The following is an 11,607-nucleotide window of genomic DNA, read 5'->3' on the forward strand; positions in this document are numbered from 1 at the left end:
GCAACCCTGGTGTAAGAGTTTTATCTAGTAAGGTCTAATCTTATCCAATGCACACCAGGAACTGCCCAGTGACCTCATTTAAGTTTCTTAGCAACCCCTTGGCATGGAACTTTAGAAGTCATAGACACACATAAACAGCTTAAATCTGTAGGAAAATCTTTTGGTAGTTTGAATGTGAACTGTCCCCTATAGACTCATGTATTCAGGGAGGTTGTAGAGCGTCTGGGAGGAAGCGTGTCACTGAGGACAACTAGAGTTTGACAGTCCAGCCCCACTTGCAAACTCAGCACATTCTTTCTCCTTCCCTGCGCATGTGAAGATGGGATGTCCGCTATCCGCTCCTGCCATGCTTTCCCTGCCCGAGACACTTCGCCCAGAAACTGGAAACTCAAATAAACCCTCTTCCTCCATAGGCTGCTTCTGGTTTGGTATTTTGTTCCAGCAACAAGAACGTGACTGCTACAAACCTTTTTTTTTTTTTTTTCCTGTTCCTTTTTTGAGGTAGGGGACTCAGGGTGGCCTCAAACACACAGCAATCCCCCTACCTCTCTTGCCTCCAGAGTGCTGGGATTAAAGGTGTGTGCCACCATGCCTGGCTTTACAAACCTCTTCTTAATAATAAACTCCAAAGCTGCTTTAGGCTGACTCTTCCCAAAGCTCTCTTCTGCTACATACTCAAGGGTCCTGGCTGCACTTGCACAGAGGTCTCTGAAAAGAACTCAAGCTGCTACAGGTGGAGACATGGAGCTACAAATCCCACTGCCACTGACAGTATTCATATGGGTGCAATGGAATTTTAGCTTTAAAAGGAATTAAATTTTAAGCCAGGCACAGATAGGAGGATCACCATGAGTTCAAGGCCACCCTGAGACTACAGAGTGAATTCCAGATCAGCCTGAGCTAGAGAGAGACCCTATCTCAAAAAAAAAAAAAAAGGGAATTAAATTTTGAAACATACTGCAACTTGGGTGAGCACTGAAAATATGCCAAGTGAAATAAGCCATCACAAAAGGACAAACATTCAATGAGGTTCTTAAAGAATGAATTTCACAAAGACAGAACAGAACGCTATTTGTAGGTAATAGGAGAAAGGGAGAAAGGGGGTGTTATGGAAATGTGGCAGCAAGCAAAACAGGAAAGATAAATGTTTCTTAGTACAGCAACCGTGATGCTCTAGATGCTTCACATCAACTGTTAGCATAAAATGAGCACTGTGAGAGACCTAACAAATTATTTTCTTTCTCACTGCATCATGGAATCAAGCTGAACACGGGTCTCTGCAGAATTAGAATGTGCTCTTTAGCCTCTTTCATTGCGCACCTCTAACTCTTCAGAGCTCGGGGTAGGGCTGAAGAGGAAAGAATGACTGCCTGTTATGGAAGCAGTGCTCAACTCTGAAAACCAAAGCAGGATCCGAGAACTCTGAGGAGGTATGTGAAAGGCTCAGACCACCAGTAGGGATGAACGGGCAAGCATGATGTGCCCTTGTCTTCCAGCCACCTCACCTGGGATTATTCAAGTTTCCTTCTTGCTACTCCTGAACACATCAAGGTCCACACCATTCGGACTGCTTTCTGGAGTTGGAGAGATAGCTTAGTGGTTAAAGCCCTTGCCTGCAGAGCCAAAGGACCCAGGTTTGATTCCCCAGGACCCAGGTAAGCCAGATGCACAAGGTAGTGCATGCATCTGGAGTTCATCTGCAGTGACTGGAGGGCCCAGCATGCCCATTCACATTCATTCTCCACTTCCCCCATCCCTGCCTCTTTACAAAAAACCACAATGCTTTCTGCCTAAAGCATTCTTTCCTCTGCTGAGCTCCTATCATTCTCTTTCAAACGCCAGTTCCTCAATGACCCTATTTAATATAATGCTGTTCCCACCCTAACATTCTTTGCCCCCTTCCACTGTTTTTTTTTCTTCACAGATTAATCATAATCTCACCTAATTTATGATCTATTTCCTATTACCAGAATGCAAACTCACTGAGTTGAGTGATGTATTATTGGACAGAACAGGGCCCTGCAAACCAATGTCTGTCTTAGGGAGATGAGCAGGGAAAGAGAAAGAAATACAATGAAGAAAAGTTGGACAGCTCCCAGAGATAGGTCCCTACTCCTCCTAGGGCCAAAGAGTACAGGAATGTCACCTGGATTATTAGAACACACCTGTCAGCTAGAATTGCCCTTTATTCCTCTGATACCACAACACTGTTGAAGAGCTGCTGGAGCCTTCAGTGAAGCACTGCAGTTCAAACTAATAAGGGAAATGCTGGCAGTAATGAGAGGACAAAGGAAGAGCAGCGCTAATGTGAAAGCTGTACATAATAAAAGGCCGGAAGGGGACAGAACCCTCAATGGTCCCCAACTCAGAATCACCTTGTGTTATTAGGACCAGTGATGACATTTGTAACCCACCAAGTACAATGACTCCAAATGCTAAGCGCAAAAACAAATCCCAGGGCTCCAACAAAAATTAGCAAAGACTTTCCTGTGCAATTAAAACGTGAAGGGCCCTGATACATAAATGAGTTCAGCTTTGTGAAAAACAAAGGAACAGTAACCTATAAGCCCAGCACAAGGCAGAAAGAGTCACAAGGATCATGAGTTCAAGGCCAACCTGAACTAAATGCACAAAACACTGGATTCAATCCCAGCTGAAAAAACCCTCAAGGAAAAAAAGAGAATGACAGAGGAAAAGAATGGGCAAATCATTAATGTATCACTAACATATATTCATGTATCTTTAAAATTACAATAATGTCCAGACATTAACATATGGTTATCATAAAGCCACAAATGTCTGCTAATCTACCAGTGTTTTCTGTTATTAGTATCTGAATGGTGTGTCTTCATTAGGAAATTCTGAAAGGAAAAATATAGACTGGAGACAACACACTAAATGTTGATAATGGTCTGGTGTGATAAAATCAAAGATGACATTGGCCATCTTAATATGTAAATGCTTTTCTTATAATCACAACAATTTACTTAACATTTAAAAGTGGGGATTAAGAGAAGGCTAAGTGGTTGATACACCCACATAAACTTGGATGCAAAAGTGCACAAATCTGCATTTGATCCTATCTTCATTAGGCTTACTCAGCTGGTTACTGAGATATTCCATTTAGTGACTCTCCTTCAATCCATTTACCTCTTTTGAGGCCTCTCTTGTTTTCTTCAATTAAGCCTAATGACAAAAGCTGAGAGCTCTAGGAGACGATCTTGCCCAGTTTCATTTTTGCAATTGTTGGCTTTTTTGACAAATGCTTCCAGTTCAATTCTCTTGTGTTCTATGTTTTCATTGGAGGTTGCCATCGCGAATAAGGCAGCCTTGGTGGAAAGCTCGGCTATCTGACTTTCGCTGGTTTTCTCACTGTGTTCTACCCATCTTGGGTTAAAAGTCTCACTTCAGCCGGGTGTGGTGGTGTATGCCTTTAATCCCAGCACTCAGGAGGCAGTGGTAGGAGGATCGCAGTGAGTTCAAGGCCACCCTGAGACTACAGAGTTAATTCCAGGTCAGCCTGGACCAGAGTGAGACCCTACCTTTGAAAAACCAAAAAAAAAAAAAAAAAAAAAAAAGTCTCACTTTATTGATGAGGAAGCAAGTATTTGTCCTTGGACGATCTTCAGTGAGTGTTCTGTTTTAGTTATGAACCAGACTGGAGTCAAATGGGGTCAAAACCACGGATGTGCAGGTTATGAAGGTAGCAAGTACATCAGGGTCACCTGGGGTACTGGGAGCTCAGGTCTACTTACTCCACTGTTCAGCACAGGGACCCCACAGGTTGGGGAACCAGGAGCAAGGGGCCAACTCCCACAGTGGCCCTTGCACTGTCTGGCTCAAAGGAACAGGGAGCTGGGGACCCATGGGCCAGTGAATCAGGAAACCAGAGCAAAAGACCTGCTTCCTCAGCGCACGTGCAGGGTCCAAGCCATCCCAAGCCAGCAGCAGGGGCATTGGAACCAGGGAACTGGGAGGTGGGGAACAAACCAGGAGCTCTGCTCTACTCATCCTGCACGTGGACCCTCCAGAGCAGGGGATCTAGGAGCGGGGTGCCAGGGGGAGGTCAATCAGGAGGGCAGGGCAAAAGGCCTACTTCCGCAGCACGCACGCAGGCTCCAGGCCGCCCCGAACCTGCAGTAGGGGTACCTGGACCAGGGAATGGGGAGGTGGGGAATGAATTGGGAGCTCTGGCCTACTCACACCATGCATGCACCCTCTGGGGCAGGGGATCCGGGAGCGGGGAACTGAGGGGCAGGTTCAAAGTGCACAAATCTGTAAGGTCAACACACTTAGAAAGCATCAAGAGACTCCATAGCTTGCAGATCAACGAGTGTGGCATTCCCAGTGTTAAAAAATGAGGCCCTTTCTCAAATGAGGTGGAAACAGGACCAGTGCCTCATCAAGGTTCTTCTGATTTTCACAAGCACACAATGCCACGTGTGTGTGCATACACATACACACACACAAAATTCTAAGTAATAACTAATGATGGTGCTGGAGCAACTTTATAAAAGCCTCTGTTCTGAATTAAAAGGCCAACAAATGACCTCTAACATTATTATGTTCCTCCAAACCAAAAAATTCAATGTAATCTTGAAGATTTTATATCTTTTTACAATTTAATTTTCAAAATATTTAACCTTGAGTTTTAAAAGGTAAGACTTTATGCACTATAAAAATTATGACCACCTCAGAATATGAATTTTTCAGTGACCTTTTTACATAGTGAATACCTTGAACTGTTGTGTTTCTTTTTCATAGTGAATACCTTGAGCTGTTGTGTTTCTTTTTCATAGTGAATACCTTGAACTGTTGTGTTTTTTTTTCATAGTGAATACCTTGAACTGTTGTGTTTCTTTTTAATAGTGAATACCTTGAACTGTTGTGCTTCTTTTTACATAGTGAATACCTTGAACTGTTGTGTTTCTTTTTAAAAGTGAATACCTTGAACTGTTGTGTTTCTTTTTTCATAGTGAATACCTTGAGCTGTTGTGTTTCGTTTTAATAGTGAATATCTTGAACTGTTGTGTTTCTTTTTACACAGTGAATACTGAACTGTTGTGTTTCATGTTCCAGAATGCATATCAAAGAACTGTTCCCAATCTCAACCTCAGACGCAACCCAAAATTACAGAGAGCAGGCTAAGGAGATGCTCAGGGGATAAAGCAGCCACATGAACCTAGACACGGCTGTGTGTCTGTAACCAGAGTCCACCCAGGGTGAGAAGGGAGGCAGGGAAAGACCCCTGGAAGCTCGAGGATGGCATTGAACTCACGGCAATCCTCCTACCTCTGCCTCCTAAATGCTGGGATTAAAGGCGTGCACCACCACGCCCAGCTATGTTAAAAATTTTTTAAGGACTGGAGAGATGGCTTAGCAGTTAAGACACTTGCCTGTGGAGCCTAAGGATCCAGGTCCAACTCCCCAGAACCCACGTTAAGTCAGATGCACAAGGTGGTGCATGGGTCTGGAGTTTGTTTGCAGTGGGTAGAAGCCCTGGTGCTCCCATCGCACATAAATACAATGCTTTGCACCTTTAGAAATAACTAACAAGGGCTGGAGAGATGGCTTAGTGGTTAATCGCTTGCCTGTGAAGCCTAAGGACCCTGGTTCGAGGCTTGATTCCCCAGGACCCACGTTAGTCAGATGCACAAGGGGGCCAAGCGTCTGGAGTTCGTTTGCAGTGGCTGGAGGCCCTGGCGCGCCCATTCTCTCCCTCCCTCCCTCCCTCCCTCCCTCCCTCCCCCTCTCTCTCTCTCTGCCTCTCTGTCAGTCTGTCACTCTCAAATAAATAAATAAAAATTTAAAAAAGAACCAACAAACTCATAAAAGAAAACATTTCTGGGCTGGAGAGATGGCTTACCAGTTAAGGTGTTTACCTGCAAAGCCTAAGGACTCAGGGTCTTACTCTACTCAGGCTAACCTGGAATTCACTATGTAGTCTCAGGCTGACCTTGAACTAACAGCGATTTTCCTATCTCTGTCTTCCAAGTGCTGGGATAAAAGGCATGCACCACCATGCCAGCTCCACGACCCAGATTTGATTCCTTAGGACCTAAGTAAGCCAGATGCACAATGTGGTGCATGTGATTGGAGTTCATGTGCAGTGGCTAGAGGCCCTGACACACCCGTTCGCTCCATCTCTCATTTTTGTTTTTTATTTATTTATTTATTTATTTATTTATTTATTTATTTATTTGAGAGCGACAGACACAGAGAGAAAGACTGATAGAGGGAGAGAGAGAGAATGGGCGCGCCAGGGCTTCCAGCCTCTGCAAACGAACTCCAGACGCATGTGCCCCCTTTTGCATCTGGCTAACGTGGGACCTGGGGAACCGAGCCTCGAACCAGGGTCCTTAGGCTTCACAGGCAAGCGCTTAACCGCTAAGCCATCTCTCCAGCCCCATCTCTCATTTTTGTATCTCTCTCTGCTTGCAAGTTAATTATTAAAAAAAAAAAAAAAAAAAAAAACATTTCTGCTTTAATGGAATGACTTACAAAAAATACTATAGTTCACTGGTAAAACAGAAATCAAGCCCAAAGGAATTTTTACTGTGGGTGCATTCTTGTTTAATAGCTATGTAAAAATATACCTGGTCTATGAAATATGTATCAGTAATATATAAATATAGCCAGGTAACTATTAAAAGACTATAAAGGCTACTACTGCCAAGATGCTGTGGCTAAGCATCAACTGAAGGGCAGAAAACCAAAGATCTTCTGAACTCTTCAATGACAAGCTCAGGATAGAGCAAGCAAAACCGAAAAGGGGCAGTTTGCGTCTATCTGTGAATTCTTTTTTTTTATTTTTTTTTAAATTTATTTATTTATTTGAGAGCGACAGACACAGAGAGAAAGACAGATAGAGGGAGAGAGAGAGAGAATGGGCGCGCCAGGGCTTCCAGCCTCTGCAAACGAACTCCAGACGTGTGCGCCCCCTTGTTCATCTGGCTAACGTGGGACCTGGGGAACTGAGCCTCGAACCAGGGTCCTTAGGCTTCACAGGCAAGCGCTTAACCGCTAAGCCATCTCTCCAGCCCTATCTGTGAATTCTTAATATCTGACTCCAGAAGCATAAACCAAAACTTCAGTTTAGCCAAACAGATGGGTTATATCGTGTCTAACACGTGAAAACAGCTGGGAGGCACAATCAAAGCTAATACAGCACAAAGAGAAAATATAAAAGGAACAAGTCAATTATTATATCCTAAGGAAATGCCATATATTAGGGGAAATAATTTTCAAACTGCTCAGTCAGTATAAAACCATTATGGTTGGACTTTGGCATACTGCCAGGGTACAGAACTGTTGACCTTGTCACATCCCTAAATATCTCTTAATTTATTTAACTTAAAACTGTCAATCTTAGCCGGGTGTGGTAGCTCACACCTTTAATCCCAGCACTGGGGAGGCAGAGGTAGGAGGATCGCCATGAGTTTGCGGCCACCCTGAGACTCCATAGTGAATTCCAGGTCAGCCTGGGCTAGAGTGAGACCTTACCTTGAAAAACCAAAAAAAAAAAAAAAAAACCAACCTGTCAATCTTATTTGATACATACTATTTTTTGTTTTGGGGGGAGGGTTTATTTGTTTGTTGCTTGGTTGGTTTGTTTTGTTTTTTTGCAAGGTAGGGTTTCACTTTAGCGTAGGCTGACCTGGAATTCACTATGTAGTCTCAAGGTGGCCTCGACCTCACAGCGATACTCCTACCTCTGCTTCCTGAGGGATGGGATTAAAGATGTGCACCACCATGCCTGGCTGCTACATACTCCTTTAGAGATTTCTTTCAACTCAATACAGAAATAGTTCAAGTAAAAACTAAAAATCACTCGGGAGGCAGAGGTAGGAGGATCGCCATGAGTTCAAGGCCACCCTGAGACTACATAGTTAATTCCAGGTCAGCCTGGGCTAGAGTGAGACCCTACCTCGAAAAACCAAAAAAAAAAAAAAAACTAAAAACTCTGCTTAATGAAGAGCTAAATTTTAACAGTTGGAAGGAAATTTAGCAAATCAATCCTAATCCAAATTCTATCCCAAGCTAGATTCTAAATGAATACATTTAGCAAAGACTCAATGTTGATTGCTGGGGTGACACAAATATGCCTAAATTATAACTTCCTTCAGAAATTCTACAGATGGATGCCCAAAGGAATTGTAGGCTGTCAAATAGAGTAGGGTGTCACAAGGCTAAAACATAAAAACTCTAGGAGCCAAGAGCGACAGAGAGGCAAGCTCCTTCGGGATGTAGTAGATGATGTTTGACTAGGGTGGGAAACAAGGAGTGTTCCTGGACACGTGGCAAAGGAAGGAACTAACACTGCAGGTGGTGAGAAAAGAATGGACTTCAATATCTGTGCAAACAGATATTATTTCCAACCGCACTTCCCCGACAGCGTCCTCTCGTCATACCCGCCTGTCTATCGCTGACATAGTTTCTTTCCTCTTGCCACACCTGGACTCTTGGTGCTCCTTCTCTGAACACATTCTCCTGCCTTGGGGACCTGTGCATGCGCTCCCCCACTGCATGGGCGGCTCTTTCCTCATCTCTGAGGCGCCTTTCTTACCTTCAAGCCTGCACTTAAAGGTGACCTCCTCAGGGACAGCTTAACTGGATACAGTATACTAAATGGTCATCCTCACTCCCTATTGGGCTTTGCTTTATTTTCCCACATTATTTATTATTGCTTAGCATATGACAAGGTCTCCTTATTTACTGTGTACCCCTCCTACAAGACCAGCGGTAGACACTGTTGTTCATCTGCAGTGCCTGTGCAGGGTAAACATGAAATAAAATGTGCTGACAAACTAATGGGAGAGAATGAACATGGTACCAGCCTCACACCCACCAGTCCTGACCTAATGGAGGAAGGAACTACAGCCCTCGGTCTTCTGAAACACAAGCAAATACACAGCTGGTAAAATCCAATTTACGAAGATTCATCCACAGAAACAGTTTCTGGCGCTCCGCCACTCTTCAGATAGTAGACTAATCCTTTCATACCTCTAGCTCCATGTCTCCAGCAGCGCCGTCATCATACGATGACCAAAATGCCACCACAGCTGCCATGCCTGCCACACTGTCTCTTAACTTTAACCTTCACTGTTAACCCGTGAACAAAGGTTTAAAAAAAAGTCTTTCTACTCACATGTTGGCCAAAAGGAAGATATATTTCTAGTTTTCAAATTAAATCCCTCCGTCATAGATGGCCATACTCTCCCTGCAGTAGCAGCTATACTGGTAATAGGGATGAGCTTAAAAAAGAAAAACATTATGTGTATAATGCTTAATTACTAAGTTTATTTACTGATTTTTGTTACACTAGGGATCAAATCCAGGGCTTTGCAGGAACTAGACAAATGGTCTATCACAAGTTACAACTCTTTTCACTTATTTTGAGAGTCTCATTAAGTTGCACAGGATGGCCCTGAACTCACTCAGTACACCAGGTAGACCTTGAACTCACAACCCTCCTGCTTCAGCTTCTTGAATAGCTGGAATTACAAACTTATGCAAGCAGGTTTGTCTAATTACTAAATGTAACTATGGAAAAATAAATTTTTAAAAATATTTTATTTTTATTTATTTATTTATTTGACAGAGAAAGAGGGTGAGAGAATGGGCATGCCAAGGCCTCCAGCCTCTGTAAACGAACTCCAGATGCGTGTGCCCCCTTGTGCATCTGGCTAACGTGGGTCCTGGGGAATCGAACCAAGATCCTTTGGCTTTGCAAGCAAATGCCTTAACCACTAAGCAAACCGTCCAGCTCAGGAAAAATAAAATTTTAATTTTATTTCACTATGTTAGTATTTCTTTTATACACTGAAAATGATTAAGAAATTCAACAAAGGAGCTGGAGGGATGACTCAGTGGTTAAGGCATTTGCCTGCAGAGCCAAAGGACCCATGTTCGATTCCCCAGGACCCACGTTAGCCAGATGCACAAGGGGCACACACATCTGGAGTTTATTTGCAGTGGTTGGAGGCCCTGCCACACCCATTCTCCCTTTCTCAGTCAAATAAATAAATAAATATAAAATATATTAAAAAAAAGAAATTTAACAAAGGCTAGTAACATATTAAGCAAACAAGTAACAACATAAAGTGAGTTCACTCAGAATAATTTTATTCTGGATTAATAAATGATTCAGAATTTTTAAATAAAACATTAGTATTTAAGTTACACTAAGCCAAAACCACATGGGAGTAATGGAAAACGTCTTTCTTACTAGGAAAAGCAAAGTAACTTAAGGAAATGAAGAATCAGCTAAAGATATCTCACTTCAAGCAACACCTCCACAGACTACATTATCATCTTAGGCAACCTAACACTTTCACATTTAATTTTTAATGGCAGGAACAATTTCCATCTGGGACTACTCAGCATAAAGTGCCAGTCTTGGCACAGTTTCAGAGCTGAATTGAAAATCCATTTCTGGATATAAGCGAAATGCCCCCAGTATTTACATCTTACATGATTCCTCCCCATATGTTTTACCTAGTGGTGCTTTTTGTTCTCAGGGCACTGGAATCTAAAACCCGTTCTCAATCATTTATAAATTACCTTTGCTCTCAAAGTCATTCGAAAAGAGAAGTCTTACAAATACTACTTCTTACAAGAAAAATAAAATAAAATAAAAAACCAGGGCAAATGCATTTATGTTCAAAAGAGGAAAAAAAAAAAAAAACAAAACTCAACCCAGAGAGGCTGAAATCATAGCTGTCGGGTATATAGAATCACAGCTCTAATTATCAACCACAAAAAAAAAAAAAAAAAGACGACGCTGCTCATTTATCCAGTAAGTAATTACAGCCAGCAGTTAAAAGAAAAAGAAAAAAGCCAGGTCCTCAACTCCTGTGGCCCTCGATGAGGAGACTTCATCTGAAAGTCACGCTCGGGCATGGAAATACCTCTCGGACGAGAGAGCGTTACAAGGAAGCCAAAGTTGCTTTGCAGCGAGCGGATTAGGGCGGACACGCCGGCGGCCCCGGTCCGCGCACCGGGAACCGGGCACGGGAAGCGCCGCACCTGGGAGGGAGGTGGGGCGCGCGGTGCCGGGGCGCAGGTGGGCTGCGGCTGGCGGGCCTCTCCCGGGGTCCCCGGCTCTCTCTCTCTCTCTCTCTCTCTCTCACACACACACACACCCCGTGACACCCCACTCCCCGAGCCCGAGGCGGCCGGGCGCGCGGAGGGCCGCGGCGCTCCGGAGAGTCGCGCTGGCTCGCTCGGAGGAAGCCGCTGGGCGCTGCCCGTCGCCAACGACTCGCGCCCGGCCGGACGTGCCGCGGCCGCATACTCACGTAAGGCTGGTAGAACTTGGACAGCCGTGGCTTCCCGTGGTTGTTGAAGATGAGGATCGCCTTGATCATGGCTGGGCCGGGCCGACCGGGTGGGCGCGCTGGGAGGGGGGGGGGTGGGGAGGGGGAAATGCCCGGGGCGGAGGCGGGCGCGCGAACCTCGCCTCCGGGAGGGACGTCGCCTGCGATCCTTCCCCACCCGCCCCTTCCCTCCCGCGGCGCGCCCGCGGCGCGCGCACGCACGCACGCGCACGCACGCACGCACACGCGCGCTCCCGCGGGGCGGGGCGGGGCCCGGAGGAGGCTAGAG

At 44.7% G+C, this 11,607-nt stretch overlaps 1 protein-coding gene across 2 annotated transcripts in view; it reads right to left on the reverse strand.

Moving 5' to 3' along the window:
• Positions 1-11,443, reverse strand: part of Ap3s1 (adaptor related protein complex 3 subunit sigma 1) — a 60,713-nt gene extending 49,270 nt beyond the window's left edge. Inside the window, exon 1 of one of the 2 annotated variants that reach the window (XM_004651561.2) lies at positions 11,301-11,442. In XM_004651561.2, coding sequence (XP_004651618.1) covers positions 11,301-11,369 — 69 coding nt within the window. In that variant the 5' untranslated portion in view covers positions 11,370-11,442. Of the gene's footprint in view, positions 1-11,300 lie in introns of both variants that reach the window. The other variant, XM_045134240.1, reaches the window with a different exon arrangement.
• Between the last annotated feature and the right edge of the window lie 164 nt (positions 11,444-11,607).

This window comes from Jaculus jaculus, chromosome 14, assembly GCF_020740685.1.
Source record: "Jaculus jaculus isolate mJacJac1 chromosome 14, mJacJac1.mat.Y.cur, whole genome shotgun sequence".
NCBI classification, from domain to species: Eukaryota; Metazoa; Chordata; class Mammalia; order Rodentia; family Dipodidae; genus Jaculus; species Jaculus jaculus.